The sequence below is a fragment of the Hermetia illucens genome, chromosome 1 (genome assembly GCF_905115235.1).
Source record: "Hermetia illucens chromosome 1, iHerIll2.2.curated.20191125, whole genome shotgun sequence".
NCBI classification, from domain to species: domain Eukaryota; kingdom Metazoa; phylum Arthropoda; class Insecta; order Diptera; family Stratiomyidae; genus Hermetia; species Hermetia illucens.
Genome location: NC_051849.1, coordinates 55,563,787 through 55,583,866, shown reverse-complemented (window position 1 = coordinate 55,583,866; position 20,080 = coordinate 55,563,787). Strand labels below are relative to the sequence as shown.

At 40.0% G+C, this 20,080-nt stretch overlaps 1 protein-coding gene across 1 annotated transcript in view; it reads left to right on the top strand.

Moving 5' to 3' along the window:
* The first annotated feature begins 2,068 nt into the window (after positions 1–2,068).
* The window catches only part of LOC119646802 (flocculation protein FLO11-like), a 39,159-nt gene continuing 21,147 nt past the window's right edge, over positions 2,069–20,080 (top strand). Inside the window, exon 1 of the mRNA XM_038047394.1 lies at positions 2,069–2,505. Within this exon, the coding sequence (XP_037903322.1) occupies positions 2,478–2,505 (28 nt within the window). The 5' untranslated portion in view covers positions 2,069–2,477. The remainder of the gene's footprint in view (positions 2,506–20,080) is intronic.

Genomic DNA, 20,080 nt, shown 5'->3' with positions numbered 1-20,080 from the left:
TGCTGACGATATCGACATCATGGGAAGAACCACCCGAGATGTACAAACTGCCTTCATCCAGGTCAAGCAGGCGGCGCGACATCCATGAAGGCAGGACAAAGTATATGGTGGCAACATCAGCACCAAAAATCAACCAACCAACAACATCAAACCGCACTGGTCCAATGGGAAGAATAAAGATAGGAGAACACAACTTTGAGACCATTGATAATTTCTCCTATCTAGGGTCGAAAATTACAACCGATAACAGCTACGATGATGAAATCCGCGCACGGTTGTTGTCAGCCAACAGAGCCTATTTCAGATTACAAAAACTGTTCCACTCGAAATGTCTCCCCATAGGGTCAAAGCTCTTACTGTACAAGACTATGATCTTGCCAGTCCTCATGTATTCCTCGGAAACTTGGGTTCTTAGCAAGAAGAATTACGAACTGTTGGCCGCGGTCGAGAGAAGAATCCTCCGAAGAATTTTGGCTCGCGACATGAGGATGGACAATTCTGTAGCCTACATAACGACAAAATCTATGAGCGATACCATGACCGCCAGGTTGTGTATAAAATACGGCTCAGTAGGTTGCGATGGGCGGGTCACTTAATCCGTATGGATGAGGGTGATTCAGCCCGGAAAGTCTGTAAGGGTAATATCTATAGTAGAAAAGGAAGACAGGCAGATTCTACCTGATATGGAGCGATGGCGTAGGTCAGGACGCCAGACAGCTTTTAGGAATATCGAATTGGTGGACCTCGGCGCAAAACCGGGATGTCTGGAGTTCCTTATTAAGGCAGGCCTAGATCGGATACCGATTGTTACGCCGTTGATGATAGCTTGAAATCACCGGACAATATCTTGACGTCAGGACGGAGGCAATGGTTCGTATAGTTTTTTTAGGTCATCGTAAAGTTGTGCTTTTTGTGTTCGTCATCTTTTTCTTCTGTCCGGGCGTGTATGTTGACAAAACATATATTAAAAACCTCTGCTTTAATGCGAAGTGCCAATTTTTGGCACCACCAGATTTGCTTATTGTTCTTACATTCCAAAATTAAAGATCGTAATCATTCGTTCGTTACGTGGTCGTGGTATCAATCTTGCTTTGTTTTTTAGTGGATAATGGACTGTAAGCCCATTGCTCCAAACCTCCAACCTGGAGAACCGGCTGAATTGCATTAGACCCCCATGACGAAGGGGTGTGATCAGCTAAGATACAGTACGGTGGAGTTGGTTTCCACCTTTACTTTTTGTACTGTACTAAGTATGTTGCCACAAACCCTCCCCCTTTACCTGGGCGTTGGACCAGCATAGTACTACTAAGAAACTGGCTAATCAATTTCATAAAAAAACTGGTAATAAATTGAAGGAGACAATAAAAGATCATCTACCTCAGGAAATGTCGAATATCACTATAGTCACAGCAATTTGATCCAGCCAAGTTAATCAAACACTTCATCGCTGGCAATTATACCATATTCACTTTCCAGAACCATCAAGGGAAAGTAATACGAAAATCGCGAGAAACATATTCATTTCAAACATGTAAATAAATAGCCCTATCTGTGGAAAATGAGATGTTATTACATAAATTGGTAATACGACCTGCACTCACTTCCGCCGCACCAGAGCTGAGCAAATGTGCACCAACCAGGAAAGCTACATTTGCATAAATATATAGTTAATATCTAAAAATAACTGACTAAATTAAAAAAGCGTACTTTAATGGGTTATTTTTTATAATTATTATCTGAAACTGCAGATTAGTAGTTTGAATTTCGAACATGTATACCATGTAAGTGATGCATATGAACACCATCTAATAAAGCCTTCATTCAGATAGTCATTGCCAATAGTTCAATTGGTTACCAAAGTGTATCTGAACATATTAAGTAGTTAGCAATAGCATATTCGCATACATTAAACGATACACTTAGGCGAACCCCCTGACGGAGACAGCACCGAGCAAGACTGAATTATTAAGAAACTCATTAGGCCAAGAAGAAAAATTTCTCCCAAGGAAAATGCGAGCCAAGAAGAAAATGCTCAACAGTCTTTAGCTTCAGTCAGTGTTATCCAAGCACCACGATCGATCGGTTGAAGTCAAAGAAGTTACTGCAGAAAGACAGCAGTGACCACAGACGCCTACTCGGTGGTAAGCCGTGTTGTGATAGTAAGTCCGGGCAGAGTTCGTTCAGCAGAAGTTCATTGCAAGACGGTCTATTCTTTCCTCGGCTTTATAGTGAGGTTGTGACAATTAAGTGATAGTGGATGATAGTAACTCGGGTTACTTGAAGTGGAATAATTTTTAATGATCGACACTTTTACGATTAAAGAAGTTCTTTAATTTGGGAAAAGCGCAAATAACTAGCGTCATTTGAGAAGTTTTGAGTGAGACTATTAACTTTATGATGAAAACTAGATTTCCTCTGGGAATTTAAACTGCAATCACACTTTGAATGGATTAAACATTTAAAATTAGGATTCCAACATGCATCTGTGGATACTATACACTTTAGGTAAGTCCACGACTGGTTACAAACCTAATAAGAAATTGTTATTGGTCTTTTAGTGTCATTTTATATTTGCTGGGAAAAGTGAAGACACTCGTTATGTCCTAAAGTGAAAATAAAGCAAGTTGGCTTGGGAAACATGCAACGGGTTCATTTTATATTAGACTAAATTTATACCATACGAATATGACTCCGTAACGTTTTAAACATCAGTTAAGGACTGGTAAAATTAATTGAAATTGTGGTTGCAGCATCGAAGTATCTATAAACTCGTCCACCAAACTAGATTACACAAGTACTTTGTACTTACTTAGATGATATTCGTGCAACTAGTTGCAAAAATCTCGCTTTTTCCATTCCTTGCATTTGACTGGATTAGGAAGAACCAGCTCTGTTAATTAAAGATTTATTTAATAATAGTGAGATGTAAACAGCAAACCCAGATTACGGAGTCAAGATATTAAAACGCGTTTTTACACAAGGAAAATATTTCCCAATTCAATTCGAATTTCGAAAGGTTCAGATTAAGGAAATTGTAATGAACGGTTTGAAATAAGGGTTTGGTTGACCGTGATCAACCGCGAGGGCAGAGCTATCAAGTCTTGTTAGCACTGATGAAGGGAACAAGTGGTTCCCGAAATAGAAAAAAGCAAGTCTTAATTATTTCAAATTTACTAAAGTGTCCTGTCGAAACGCATTTGCACGTCTCGGTGCTAGCTAGGCTCGGAAATGTGAGGGTCCTTTTCGACAATTCAGTCACTAACAAAAAATGAGCCTGTCTTCTATTCAGTGGGTTGGACCAAACCAGGACCTGCAGAGCAAGCTGAGGAGTTATGAAAACGAACACGGCTCGATTGTCGCGTGTAACTGCAAAATTCGTGGCCCGAATATCGCGACCGAGAAAGAAGATCTACAACAAATCGGGTCCTCAATCGATGTCTCTCCTGTTACAAATTACAAATTTATTCTTGCGGACATTCAATGTTAGGCATACAGATAGCCATTCCCATTTGCACCGACCGTCATTAAATACTTCCCGATCAAAATCCAACGCTAGATGGCTCCATTATCAATCATTTCTGAAAGCAGCTTCCTTAAGGCTGTGACATTCGCAAGTTGGGCCGACTAGTGAGGACTGCGAGGATGTGGGGTAAGCGAGGTAGTAAAGACCACAATTATGGCTGCCAGGATGATGCAGATGGGCTGGAGAGTGTTTCGGATTTTTAGAAATGATGGATGTTCAGGTGTCCGTAACCATAGCAAAACACCGCCTGTGGATAAGGATGGAGTGCCAAAAAAACCTGCTGTCAAGACGCGATATTGGTGTCGATAGGTATCGCTAAAATGTAGTTAAACAGACGTGCTTTGCATCCTTTTACTAGATAGTCGTAGTCAATTTCATAAAAGTTATCTGTATCACATATGTCGTAACGTCAATCAGTTAAATGCGCCGCACGATTCTATGCGAAACAAACTTTTAACTCGTGAACTGTAGAAGGCGTTCGTCGCTTGTGCATCCTGCTAGGTGGCATTGGAATGAGACATAGGGAGACTTGGTTCATTGATCGCAGTGAAGGGCCTATTTAGCCTAGCCAAAAATAAAGTTGAGAAACTAATGCGTATCTAACCGGATACGCTAAAGTGCAGTTGGAAGGCGGAAAAGGGTGTCTTTTGCAGATTCAATTATAATAGTTCAAACCTAATAAATGTTGGGTGCTACTCTTACTGAACTGAATACTAGGGGATGACAGGAATGAGTACCCGAGTTGACCATGGTCAGCCACGAAGGCAGGGCTCAAAACCTCAAGGAAAATGGCGAGGTTGACGTGTAGACTCGCCTGAATATATGAATAAAAAGAGCAGATTGTACTTCAATTATGGACAACGCTAATATTTTTGCAGATTTCGATATTTCAGGAGCCAGTTGCTCCATTCATCAGTATAAAAGATTGTAATCTTAATTGTAAGCACTAAGGAAGGAAGAACCTGGCTTCCGAAATATATGTAAATATATTCACTAAACAACTAGCTCCCTAAATATCGATATATGCAATAAATAATTGATTGCGATGATCTAAGGTTCACCCGCAAATATTGAAGCTCCATCGAAGTACTCCTTCGACACCTGCTCTAGACAGCCCCTATGTGCTAGACAGCCTGGAGGGGGGGAGGGCTTTCGATTTCCCACGCAATGCGCGACCTAACGAATTATCAACTCGAGCGCGTGCTTGGAGTAGTTAAACTCCCCGACCCGAGAGTCGCGATCGAAAAGGAAGGATCCACGATGGACCGTATCCTCAATCGACGTTTCCCCTTCTTTACATGTATTGGGAGGCGTGATTCTCACGATGAATTTCCTCTCTTGGTCGACTCCGGCCACTCCGGATGGCCTTTTAAACCATTGCAATCACATTTTGTCATTACAGTTGGCTGGCCTAGGCAGTCATTCTAGCCATCCTTAACTGTTATCAAAAATATGGTAAGGGGATCGAGCCCAAGCCTTCTGTGTAATAGTCAGATATCTTTGCCAACCAGTCAGTACAACATTGTTTCCCTTTAATGAATATATATTTTCGAATCTAATCGGAATATGACACCATGATGGTTAAGGGCACCTACTTTTCATATTTAGGGCGCAATTGGTAGTGTTTTTAAAATTAAGGTTCTTCAGAAATAAGATAACATATTGATTTGCCGTTCTTTATTTTGAAGATACAGAATGAAATAAAAAACTGTATCCGATTGTTGCTGTTGTTGTATACAAGATAGTATTTGAAGTTGCCCTTTTTAAATTTGATCCAACTTCTCCTGCGTTTTTGGCCAATCAATGAACCTGAAACAGAAAGCGTGAATGCAGTTTTGCTTAGAACACATCTAATTATGTCCCGAACTAGAACTAATGGGATCCGTTTAAAAATAGATAATTTTGGATGCTTTTAAAAAATTAGATTTGAAAAACACATTCGTTTTTAAGGGTTTTTGTAAAATAAAACCTTATTAAAATCAATTCAATGTCAGTCTGTCTGCCTGTCACACGCACTTTTCTCCAAAGCGGCTAAACCGATCCGAAGGAAATTTGGTGGACATATGGGAACTATGAAATCCCACGCATACAACGAGTGATATAAATTTACGTAGAGTTTAAAGAGGACCTTCCCATCCATGCATGGGGGATGTAATTAAGGATTAAGGAGTCAAAATATGCACACTTAAAGTGAAACAGCACTCTTTTCCGGAAAATACCCAACCCAAAAATTCGAAAAAAATCAGGATGGTACGCTTAAATGAAATCTAGGCCTCAAAATATGTTCCATTCCGATATCTGAGAAATCCGACAATTAGGGCCAATGATAGCAGTTCAAACTTATCAATGCAAATAAGATGCTGACGTCATAATTAACGAGAATAATTGACTTTCGAGTGAAATATTGAACTTCCATATATGAAGAAGTTGCTTCTCCCCAGCCCTTTTATCCTTTACTGCTATTAGGTGGGCCCTATTATGTGTATGTTTTTTGGGTAAACTTCTTCAGATTTGCAAATAATGTTGAACTCCAAATGTGAAGCATAAGGAATTAGCAATAATCGATAGAATATTATTTGTATAATAGCTACTAAAGCAGTTAAATTTTAAGTTATAATGCAAGTGCAACTGCCACGTTATGAAAGTTCCTCACAAAACATTTCGTACCTGAAGCGCCCAGCTTCCAATTTTTTGATTGATCGAAAAAAAGGACTTGATGTTAACGAATCTCCGAAATCCTAGTTCCAGCCATAATAACGAGCGTTATCATTATTTCGATAAAAAAATATTAAGGGGTTAATCCCGTGTGAAGGCAGTTTTTTTGGCCTTTTTTAGAATTTTGTTGTTAAGAATTGGATAAAGGTACAAATACGAATTTTTCACGTAGATTTATTAATATCTTGAGCGTGCATATTCCCAATCCGATCGCATAGTTGGTTATTGAAATACAGAACAATTTTTACACCCATCTCCAAAAAAAGGTTTTTTTTCTGCTGCCACGCTAGAGGGCGCTGTGGTCATCTTAAAGAAAAAAAGTAAACGGCATTTTAACGTACAGAGTTAACTACAGCCCGCAAACTAGGATTATTAAAAAATATTAAAAGCTACATTTTTGGTGGCGTGTTAAACTTTTTTTGTGAATTTTGGTGTTTTTCCACGGTTTCTTCAATGAATAAAAAAAAACTACTGAATGGATCCCAATTATCCTAGTTTGTGGACCGTAGAAATATGTTCTGAATAAGTCCTGAAAATTTCACAGATTTAAAAAGTAGAATGCGATTATTAGCCATAAAACTTTAACTGACCATTAATCTGCTATACCTAATTCATAAACCTTATGTTTCTTCAAAGAACACATATACATCCTTGGCTTCAATTTTTGTCCTTTTAGCGAAGTCATTCGAACATCATGCGGACTGATGAATACGCGCTTTATTACGGCGATCGACGTAAATCTGGCATGTGACTTATCACGTGTTTAACACTATAATTTCCGAACGACTCCGAATATTAAAAAATCACTTTGCCCATATATTCTACACTATATCTAGATACAATTGATGCCAAAAGAAAAAATTCGATTCCACGGATCCGACACACGGGATGACCTCTTTAAAGGGGTCACATGCCAGATTTATGTCGATTGCCGTAATAAAGCTCGTATTTATCGATCCGAATAACGTTCGAATGACTTCGCTAAAAGGACAAAAATTGAAGCCAAGGCTGTACATGTGTTGGTTCAAGAAACCTATAGTTTATGGATTAGGTATAGCAGATTAATGGTCAGTTAAGGTTTTATGGCCAAAAATCGCATTCTACTTTTTAAATGCGTTTTTCTCGAAACTGCATGTTGAAAATCGGCTGCCACCATAGCCCAAAATCTATCCAACCAAATTATTCGAAATGTTGACGACTTCCTGAGCGCTTCCTGAGAAAAACCAGGAGAAGTTTTGAAAAACGTGTTTTCGAGCTAAGCGGATTCAAAGCTTTAGAAGATGTTGGGACCTTTCGGAATGCAAATGTTAAGTTGAAATACATCAAGTAAATTGAATAATAAATGGGTGAGCAATCTCAAAGAGTACTTGAAAGAACGTGGTGCCACAAATACGATTCATATGAAAAACGTCTTTTATGTCCTTTTGTTAGAGTTTTGTCTGACATTGGGTGACATATCGTCACTAAAAAAAAAAATTCGAACATTATTGCGAGTTTCGACTTAAAGCTGTGGGGGATGATCCTTGCGACTACATTCTACCATATTAATAAATAATAAAAAGTGTAAAAAAAAATGGTTGTGAAAAGCCCCCTTAAAGCTTTGCGCCTCGATTCCGTAACAAGTATTCAAATCTTGGAAACATCATGTACGTTTATGTTGACATTCGTGCTGTGGGTTCGCATAATATTAAGTGTGATAATAATGAAACAGCGCCTCATTGAAAAAGATATTGACAAAGCAGTTAAACGGTCATAATATCCCTCATAGATTTCTTCGGTATATATGTTTACCACCGAATCGGCTAAACCCCCTTTTGGGGGCCAAAAATTCTGCGGGAAATTATTTTCTTGGACATGGCTAAGAGCTACTAAATTTTTCTTGCTAGAAACCAAAGGCTTCTAAGAATACATAAGAATTGGCAAGACTATTGTCTTGTACAATTGGAGGTTCTTTAACAGGAAGCGCATAAATAAGCGTTTAAAAATTGGAACGAAGGGGACAGGACAAGTATACGGAAAGTTGCTTTTCAACTTTCCTGTCTTGTGTCCTGAAATTGAAGGAGAAACTGACATTCAATCTGAAGTGCTACTCCGCAAGTGAGAGGTGAAGAAGCGCCTGTCTTCCAAAACAGACGGTGTTTAGTTCTCCTTAATATCGTGATTGAAGAATGCACTCCATCAGAATTTTGGATTCCAACTCTTCACTGAGGTCCTGGAGATGAAGCATCGGCAAATGATCTTCATAATCACGTGAAGAACGACATCATTGATACGGACACAAACATACCTGGCCCCAGTCACCAAAAAAATCAGAACGGCTGGTTCAACGATGAACGGAACGGAAGAATACCGCATACTGAGTAATGTTGCATTCTCAAAGAAGGCAGCCTCACGCGGAGACTTATCACGAACTCTGTCGAGCGGAAAGGCGACTTCACAGACGGAAAAAGGAAACCTAGGGAAACCAAAAGGTTTGTGAACTTGTGAAAAGTACAAGGAGCAACCGCACCAGGACCGCAAGTTTTACCAATAAGTCAGCAGGATGAAGCATTATGCACCACGAAGTCATCCTTCCGAGACAAAGAGGAAAATCTGGTTTCCGACAGAATGTTCATATTGAAATGATGGATTGAATATTTTAATGAACCGCTCAACAACGAGAACAACGGCAAATTGAAGGTCTCGCCAACTGAAGACGACGGAAAAATACAGTCGCCACCAAGTGTAGAAGAAACGGCCTTTGCAATTCATCGACTCAAAATTCATAAGTAACCAGAAGCCTGATGGAATGACAGCTAAATTGATTGGCCAATCGGTTCATCATCTTATGCTCAAGATGTGGGATAGTGAATCAATGCCACCAATACCTGCAAAGAGGAGTTGGGTCCGATTGACCCGTGCGCCCAGGACATCATTGGTCATAGCACAAAGGCTTCACTCCAGGCAAATCAGCAACCGATCACATTTTCCCTCTGCAGAAAGCGATGGAAAAACTGCAGGAATATGGACATCAGTTGGACCATCTTTCCATCGACTTCAAGGCCGCCTATGATAGCATAGCCGGATGAGCGGATTCGGTATCCGGACGAAATTGATAACACTGACTAGGCTGACCCTGACCAGTGTGCGAAGCCAGATAAAAGCAGCAGAATGTCTCTGAAGACCATTTAACATCAACAACGGTCTCAAGCACAATTTTTAACCTCGCCCTGGGAAAAGTGATCCGTGATGCTGAAGTAAATACGAGAGGTACCATCTTCTTTAAGGCCACCTAACTACTGACGATATCGACATCATGGGAAGAGTGAACCAAGACGTACAATATCCAAACTAAACAGCAGAAGCGCTATACAGAGAAAAAAATAAAATCCTTTGTGTCATTCAGTAGGGAGATCGGTTAGTCTAACTCCTATTCGCCCATCGTAGACTTGATAAGGGGAGTTCTCATCAGTGGGAATTACGTGACCATACCTTTCAAAGGCCCCCTTCGCAAATTTTTTCACCATGAGTGCAAGCTCATATCGATTGCAGATCTACTCATTTTATATATGATCATAGCGAGCTACATCATTGATCTAACGCAACATCTTCGTTTCCATTACCTCAAGGCGCCGTTTACATATTGTCATTAATAGTCGGCTAGCACCTACAACCATTGAGGACCATAAAAGAACAAGAATTCGAAAATTTCGACATATGATGGCTCAAAATTTCACATGCGGTACAGAGGTCTCCGAGGATTTTAAGGTCCAAAGCGGAGTCCGCCCTGGTTGCATCCTATCATCGATATTATTTCTTCTTGTTATCAGTGACGTTCTTCATGCTGCCTTGTCCGAAGGGCGTGGACGAATTCAATAGGAGATAAGTGGATTGTCCAGCCATACTTCGCGAATACTTTGTATTAAAACTTCCTTCGTAGGGTTTTGACCCTATATAAACCATTTGTTTTAAAACACTCCAAATATTTTCAATTGGGTTAATATCAGAGGACTTCCGTGGCCAAGGAATAGCGGCGATGCTTCGACCGGCAGATTTCTTGACATGGCAGCCTTCCATAAAGATTGTAGAATCTCCATTTGCTTCTATTCACTGTTTAAATGGCACAAAACCATAATTTAAGGCTTTCAAACATTTTTATTGGTTCTTGCTGCCTTCCACTAAGTGCAAAAATCCAGAACTTTTGTTCGCTGGAGGAGAGTATTTAACAGTTACTTGAACGTAGGAAGGGTGGTACTTCCAACAGCAAACTGGTCTGTCAGGGGGGTGCCAGGTAAATTTCTGAAATGTGAAAATATACTATTATTAACTTTATTTGTGCAGATAGCGGAACCGGATATATTTTGAAGCCTAGATTTAATAGAGATGCACTACTGTGATTTTTCTCAGGTTTTTCGGTTGGATAGGTTCTGAGAACGAGACCTGTTACACTTTTTGGGGGTCATATTTTGAGCCCTCACTCCCCTATGTTTCACTCAATATCAAATATTGAAGTTTTGAAAAGTACTAATTGAGACCTTTCATTTGATACCCCACATGGCTACATTCTGTGAAAAGAAAATTTGCAGCCTCCTTTCACATGTATGGGGAGCCCCCCCTTAAACTTAACACAAAGTGGCGCCAGTTGCTGCATGTAAAGGGAACGGCAGATCACATACTCTTACCAATTTTCGTGATAATCGGTCCAGCCGTTTCCGAATAAATCGGCTGTGACAGACAGACAGACAGACGGGCAGACAGACATCGACTCGATTCTAATAAGGTAATAAACCTTAAAAACACATATAACTCCTTTGACCCCTCTTTCTGAACACTTATGTATTTTGTACAACGTCGTCCGAATTTAGATAGACGCAATGTACATTGAATATTCCGACTATTCACCTCAATGTGATCCTGACATTTTCTGCTTTAGAGTGCAATAATTGCCCAGGAACGAGGCAACATTGACCTATTATAAATTAATAATAATAGGGTTTCCACAAAACTTCTGCTGGATAACGTGTTTTAAAAGTAGAAACTAAACTTGGGGGGACATGCATAGCTTCAGGGAAATGGTCAATCAATTAAATGTCTTCAAACAACTGACGATTTTATTTTTTAAATATTTTTTAAATGATGCACATGTATTTGTATTTTGAATAATAATGATATTCAAATAATGTTTCCTTAGAGTCAAAAGTTGCGTTGTGAGTCAAACAAAAACGTTTTAAGTTGAGGCAATATTCCTCAAGCTATCAGAAGTGATTTAATTTGACTTAATTTTCCAATAATATCTGACTATTAAACATGGCCATTTATATTTAATTAATTAGCTCAACTTTATTTCAATGGATGGCTATTACGTTATCGTTACGCTTACCCAAGTTTCTCTACAATTTATGTGCGTTATACATAGATCATAATAATTTTATTTTCAGGACAAATACTATTTTAGCAAACTGCGTTCGCACTACAAGCGCTAATTAACTTAAAATAATTAGTTTTACTTTACCTTATCTAACTGATACTACCAATGACAACACTGCAATTTATTGTGCTCAACCTTACTAGGCAAGGAATATGGAAAAGGAAAATGATATCAGGTTTTAGCACACGATTTGACAGGATTTTAGGAACGTAACAAATCGGATTGTGCTACTCTGCTGATGTCGGCGCTATATATATGTCGAAAAGGTTTTAAGTTTGGCCATCGGTATACTTCTTGAAAAAAAAATTGTTACTTTTAAATTACAAGGGCCAACTCCTGATTTCCGTAAGAAAGTGTTTGTTTGAATAACCTAAATTGTATCCAAAAAAGAACCGCCTTTTTGACCTTAGTATCACTTTTAACAGCTTATTATTTCTGCGAACAGCAGTCGTGAAAGCACCAGTAGTCAGAATGATAGCCTCGTCGATTTCTTTGTCCGCTAAATTGTGGATAGTACCGAGCTTCTTCTGGTTCAGCATTCGACCTATGTAAATCTGGCTTAATTTGTTCCAATTAATGTGAGCGAAGGATGTTATTATAATGAGTACTTGGTTTCGCAGTTGTGAGAGGAAGTCGTGGACAGAGATTACCAGAAATGTCAAGTGATGGCGGCTTTACGGTTTCTTACCAAGAGAGTAAGAGAGGGAGTAAGTTGCTTCCCATTTGGTTCGGTGCAGCATTAAGTTGATGCGGACTTAGGACCCTATCATTCTCAAAATAAGAGATTACCAGTTTCTGCCTATGATCGGAGTTCTAACTAATGCCGTCACAGTGAAAGAGGTTAGCAGGTTGTCGATGATGTCTTTTCTAAATAGGCAGAGCCCGTGTCATTCCGGATAATGTTATATCCAATGAAAGTGACGTTATGCTTGCTTTCGCCTTATTGGACATGTGAGGTAAAAAGTTGCGTGTTATAACATTTAAGGGGGTCATCCCGTGTGAAGGCCGTTTTTTTTGCCTTTTTTTGAAAAATTATTTTGAAGGACTGGATAAAGATAGAAACGTGATTTCACCATATGTTTATTGATATCTCTAGTATATGTGATAAATTTTTCAGCTTGATATCTTAGCTAGTTTTTGGAATACATGTCAATTTATGCACCCATCTCCAAAAAAAGGTGTTTTTCTGCTGCCACGCTGGAGGGCGCTGTGTTCATCTGAGGAAAAAAAACTAAGTGGAATTTTAATGTGGACAATATTCGCAAACTAGGATAATTAGAAAATATTAGAAGGCAAATTTTTGGTGGGCTTTTAAACTTAATTTTTTGAATTTTGGTGTTTTTTTACGGCTTTTTTTATGAATAAAAAAAAACTACCCGTCCGATTGCAATTATCCTAGTTTGCGGACCGTAGAAATATGTATTAAAGAAGTCGTGAAAATTTCAAAGAATTCGGTTGGATAGATTTTGAGCTATGGTGGCAGCCGATTTTCAAGATGCAGTTTCGAGAAAAACGCATTTGAAAATTTAAATGTGATTACCAATAGTAAAATTTTAACTCATCGTTAATCTGCTATACCTGGTCTATAGAGAGTACCCTCCGTTTCTTCAAAAAAGTCTTGTAAGGCCGATTGTTGCTCTCCGGTTTCAATTATGGCTCTTTTAGCGAGGTCAGTCGACCGTCGTTCGGACCGCCAAATTCGCGCTTCATTACGGCGGTCGACATAAACCTGACATATGTGACCAACTTGACATCCCATTGTCACTAGGATTTTGAGAATACAATTGAATCCTTCATTGAATATAATTACAGTCAGAAAAGTGGCTATTTCTACGACCTTGGCCCCAGAATGAAGGTGTTTAAGAGCGAAAGTCCAGATCAATGCACTTAGTGACTCATTGTTATCCTGGGTCTCTGCTCCTAAACATCTGTTCAAGAGATCATCTCGTAACAAATCTTTGTAGATTGGTTTGATGACTGTTTGAACTTCTTCTGTCAAAGGTGCCTTCTCGTGGTGGAAACTATCCAGTTCTCCTTTAGCTTCCGCTTTGCGCCATTTGCACCAACTGTCCTCGCCTGCTGGACAATTTTGATGCTGAGGATTTTCGTCTGTAGAACATTTATGGAAGAAAGTTGACCAAATTTCTTGCTTCACTCCTTCTATCGAATTTGCGTGTCGGCGAATAGCTAGCCCAAAAAATGTAGTGAGGTCGTTAATAACCGTATCAGTAAGTTTTCCAGTCCCCTTTCCACCAATGCCTTTGCGATTCTTCTTTGCATTTCTAAGCTGCGTTCCCATTCTTTTCTCGACATGTCCTACGCATTCCTTTTTAATTACTACCTATATTTTATTATTTGCAGAAATTCGCAGAAATACCGAAGGAAACTCCAGCAAAATCCAATATACAATATACAAAACTTGTCGCAATTGGAACATCCATGTTCATGCTTGCTAAAAGTTTCATTGCTGATGTTGATGCGAAGTCCTTTTTCTTCTCTGATAAGTATTGATTCCCATGAAATACTCGTTTTTTAGTGCGAGCATGACGTTGAACGTTAAAGCGATCTCCCTTCGTACGATCCATTTAAAAAAATCACTGAACACACAAACAGCACAATACTTACAACAAAATATAACTGAGTATAACTTGAACGCCTTTTAGTGGTCACTCTAGACTGGATTATCCTTTTTATTCCAAACAACAAATAAGTTTAGACAATTGATTGGTTTTTTATATTTTTATATTTATACCTGCGTTCAAATTTATAAGGCTCAGGTAAAAAACTAACAGGTAAAAAAAGATTCGATGCTCTTTCTCATCGAGTATTCTAGCCGCGGCTGCAAACTCCTTACCTGTTTAACCCTGTAATTTCTCAAGGACTCGGAATATCTGAAAATCCCTTTGCCCACATATTCTCCACTATATATAGATACAATTCATGCAAAAAAAAATCGATTTCTCCAACCCGACACACGGGATGACCCCCCTTAACTCCATACATTTATAGTAATAGTGAACCCTGCGGGTGGAGTTTAAGAATGCAAAAGCCCCTAAAAATGATAGGAATTGATGGACAACAACCTGCAAATTTCGAAACTTTGTTGCTACCAAAACGTCAACAACAACTTTATTAGGAACTGCCTTCAAGGCTACGACCTCTGGGTGTCGAAAACCATTTATGATTGGTTTCTAAAAAATGCGCACATTTCCAACAACGGCATCGAAGGTCCATAGAATGCTCGCTATCTCTAACTCGAGCGAGAATTTCAATAATAGGTGGGGCTCTCGAGGGTATTCCTCTCCCTCTTGTGGCACTACGGTTTTGTACTCTGGAAATGCAAGTAGTAGCAGGCGCGAATCTGCTTTCAGATTATTACTGACGGCTACCGTAAGGAGCACTGCAGTGCAATATCCCGGTCTAGGTCAAGGAGCACCACAATTATGTAGTGTTATGCACCAACGGATATTTAAGGTATAGTGGAGAAGGATACTTTCTATGAACAATTACATGCAGTTCAGAGGAGGCTTTCTAACCGTGACATTGTAGTTATGATGGATGATCTGAATACCAAGACGCACTCTCAAAACATCTTCCTCGCAGATGTGATGGTGAAATACGCTCTCAGCGGCCGTAGCAATAATGGTGAGAGGTTTGTGGATCTCTGCAGTTTCCATTGCATCATTATTGGCCGTATATTGTCCGAGCACAGAGTGATATCATGGAAACAGATAGATGAAAGGAAGGAGGTAAAGGTTCTTTTAATAGCGAGTGTGATGCGCTCAGGCTCCGATCCCGTGCCAAATCCGTCCAAGTTCAACGTAGTGCACACCATGACAGAAGGGAATTCGTTATTGCGCAAGTCAGGGAAACAGAAACTACCACAGGACGCAATAATTTCAGAATCGAATATTGCACCATGAAAGAACTTGCATTTGCTCGTACATCTTTCCATAGTGCTATGGAGAACGTTAATGGTCAATTTGTTATCGTAACATGCGGATTCCAACTGTTCCTCCAAATAGAAAAGAAATCATCTCTGCTATTAATGCACTCAAATGGAGTAAAATCGTCGGGCTAGATGGTTTTCCTACAGAGTTATTCCTCATTGCAACTACCGTTTCTGCAGATTCGCTACTTCCATTTATACGAAATTCCTGCATACTCGATACCTTTCCCAGAGAGTGGAAGAAGATGATGATCGTTAAGATTTGAAAGAAGGACATCCATGTTGAATGCGACAATTGCACGTGTATCTACGTTTCGTGTCATCGCAAAAATAACAACCAAAATAATCCTAGAACGCACTAAAGAACATTTCGAAAACTTGATATTCACCTCACCTATTTTTCGTTGATTTCGAGTAAGCTTTCGACAGTGTGAACGGGGAATATACATATCTGGCGTACTCTACAAAGGAGAGGCATTCTCAGAGGAATTTGCGGTCCAAAAAGTTCGTCAGCACCGATATTACTTCTTATTGTTATCGGTATCGCTCGCCATAATGCCTGGTTCAGAAGACGTGGAAGACTTCAACGAGCCATGAAATCTCCCCTCAAACACATCGGTTACGCCGGTGACATCTGTTTACTCTGTCATCGAGTCATGGACCTTAGCCAAATGGCTCTGGATTTGAAAAGAGAAGCAAGTAGGGTCGTTTCGAAGATTAATACACTCAAAACTATCTACATTAACGGGCAGAGCATTGAAGGGGTTGAACAGTTTGCATATCTAGGGACAGTCGTTTCTGCCGGCTATGGAACTGGATGTCACACTGGATCCACTTTTGGCGTATTAATGAGGGGCGACAATTTTAGTGCCATGCGGTGGAACCCACTCTTCCGATATGGCTGTAACAATAGCATCTTACCAAATTGGAATTTCGAAATAGAATATCTCTGAGACTTTCAAATTTTAATTCATACCTTTCCTTTAACCAGACTAGTTCCAGAGAAACAAGATGTTCATTAAATTTCACTACCCATTATATCGGTCCAAGTGACATCATCAGTAATCTGACGTTACATAATGATATTACCTTGTCTAGTCTGTATATACAGTAGTCACTGAAGTCGAGACGACGACATCGCATCTGAGCTCTGGAAAGCATAGAGCTGACACCGGCCACTGTGGCTCAGTGAAATCTGCAACCGGGTTATTGAGCAAGATTGAATGCTATCTGACTGGCAAAAAGGCATCACAGTTCCAATATGGAAAAGGAAAGAAGGCAGAATGTTCAAATTACCGTCCGATCTGGTTGCTATCCTATACTATGAAGATTTTTCAACACATTCTTGCCAACTTTATTCGTGAAGTTGTTCAAAGAACCGTGAATCAAACCAGGTTCGTCAAAAACTGCAGAACTACTGACGTAATACACGCTGCGCAGTTGCTCATGGAGAAATACCATGAGGAACAACGCCGTTTTTATCGCAGGAACTTTCACTTTTTTAGCTTACTTAGGCTGAGCTTTGGGAAGGGGATTAGTACAAACTGTTCAGAACTTCTGCACTTACCCAATCCTTCCCAGGTTTTTGGCGTTCAACGAAAATAATATCATAGACTTGTGGCGCGGCAGGATCCGCAGCATTCGAAATTTATTTCGAATGTTGCGAATGCGGACAAGTAGATGGCGCGGAACTCTTCACTCGTTTTAGAACTCGCCACGGGAGTGGAGGATTAGCGGTAAGAAAGTGCCGTTGGTTGGGACAGAAAAGACCGCATGGAAATAAGCTGGTCTCTTCTGTCTCAACCACCAAGGAGGTTGGAAGTTGCCGGCGTAGTAGTAGATATAGTGATAACAGTGAATTGTACCAATTTATATATATATTATATTTCATTATTTCAATTAAAGTGATTTTGCATTTCAAAATTTCGCCGCCTTTACCACAGTAATTTCTTGTGGAATTTGTCAAATTGCTAACGTTCAAAGTAGATTCTTGATCTCCGGCATTTCCAATTCCTGCATTTGTTGGTTACTTTAGCTACGGTTTTTCTTCAAATCCTTCTACATAATATACTGAAGAATACATTCCCATATCTTTATCAGAAAAGAAATATATGTTGCAGAACAGAATTGTGAAAATCGAATCCCAAAGACTCCCAGCGTTAGAAAATAACTACATGTTTTTTGTACGCCGAAATAGTAGTTTTGCCCGTCCAGTTAACATACCCGTTCAAAAAAAGTTCAGAATTATCATTTATTAACTAACAATGAATTCTCATAAGGCGGGAAAGACAATGCGTTTTTGGCAGGTCGCTGAGTGGGATTCGAACCTTGGGCTGGTGAAATATTCTGCGGAATCCCTCATTTTTGGGTAGTTATTTATGCGGAACAATATTTTATCGTCCTTCTCGATATTTCATCGCCAAAATTAACTTCGATACTTTGATATCCTCCACTACTAAATTTTCTTGACTTATGACGTCACACAACATGGGCCTTCTTCTTCTTAGCTACTATTGTTTTTCTGTTATATTGTCAATCCGCGCTCTCGGTACCGCTGATTTGGCTACATTCAGTTGCATTGCAACTATCTGGTTGTATAGTGATGACTTCACTGTTCTTAACTTCGGCGCTAAGGATTTAACTTTTGTGGCCAATGTTGCAATTTGTTCCCGTCGATATTCATGAAGCTCACCTGCTCTGGTGGCACAGATAACTCCTCTGCCATGTCGTTATTTAGGACGTTAGCATCCTCGCCAGAGCCACCACTTATTTCTCTGGAGTATCAAAAAAAAGCAATTCATTCAATAATGACATTACATATAGGGGAAGGATGTTATCATAATGCATAGTAGTACTCAGCTTTGGTAGTATAATTTTTGAGCGTATCCACCTAATAACTTCTGATTTCGTTTGAAAGTTACTTGGCTTAAAGGAGCAATTCAGGTAGAGAGAGACAACAAATTTCTTAACCAGAGCTCTAAGGAACTGGAAGATTGTTTTTATTTTATTTTTTTCGGCTGCATACTATCCAAAACACTTATACGAGGGAGATGGATGCCGCAATATCCGCAGTCAACAGAGATTCTGGAAATGAAGCATCAACAAATGATCTTCACAACCACCGGAAAAACGTTATCATAAATACGGCCACAAACATACTTGGCCCCAGCACAAAAAGAGTCGGAACGACTGATTTGTCGATGAATGTAAGCCAGTAACGGAACGGAAAAATGTCGCATGCCGAGTAATGTTTCAAAGTGTCTCAAAGAACGCGGGCACGTGCGGAGACTTATCACGAACTCCGTCGAACGGAGAAAGGAAGCCTGGGAGAACCAACAGGTATGTGAACTCGAAAAGTACAGGAAGCAACCGCACTAGGCGCGCAAATTTTACCAACAAGTCAGCAGGATGAAGACTTACACATCTCGATGTTCATCTTGCCGAGACAAAGAGGGAAATCTGATTTCCGACAGGATGAGCATATTGGAGCGATGGGTTGAGTACTTTCATGAACTACTGAACAACCAGAACATCGGCGAGTTGGAGGTGCCGCCAACTGAAGACGATGGACAAATACTGAAAGCACCAAGTATATGAGAAACAATCAGTGCAATTCATCGGCTTAAAAATCATAAGTCGCCAGGAGCCAATGGAATTACAGCCGAATTGGTTAAATATGTGTGGTGTGCTGTGGTGTGGTTCCTCAACTTGTATTCAAGGTGTGGGACAGCGAATCAATGCCTCACGACTGCTAAAGAGCCTCTCAGGCATCTGTCTCATACATAAAAAGGGAGAAATCACACAGTGCAGCAATTATAGAGGTATCACGTTGCTGAGTACTATCTATAAGATATTCTCCACTATCTTGCTAGGCCGAATAGCCCCATACGCTCAGAACATCATTGGCCCATACCAAAGAGGCTTCACTCCAGGCAAATCAGCAACAGATCAGATTTTCTCTGTGCGGCAAGCCGTGGAAAACCTGTTGGAATATGGACAACAGTGGCACCATCTATTCATCGACTTTAAAGCCGCCTATGATAGCATAGCCAGGGTAAAACTGTACACCGCCTTGAGAGAATTTGGTATCCCGACGAAATTGATAAGACTGACTAGGCTGACCCTGACCAATGTGCGAGGCCAGATAAAAGCAGCAGGATCACTCTCAGAACCATTCGACATCAACAACGGTCTACGACGAGGGGATGCCCTATCATGCGTCCTCTTCAACCTAGCCCTGGAAAAGAAAGTGATCCGTGATGCAGGTAAATGCAAGAGGTACGATCTTCTTTAAGTCCACCCAACTACTGGCCTATTCTGACGATATCGACATCATGGGAAGAACGACCCGAAACGTACAAACTGCCTTCATCCAGATCGAGAAACGGCGCGAGATCTTGGGCTGCACATCAATGAAGGCAAGACAAAATATATGGTGGCAACGTCAGCACCGAAAACCAACCAACAACATCAAACCGCACTGGTC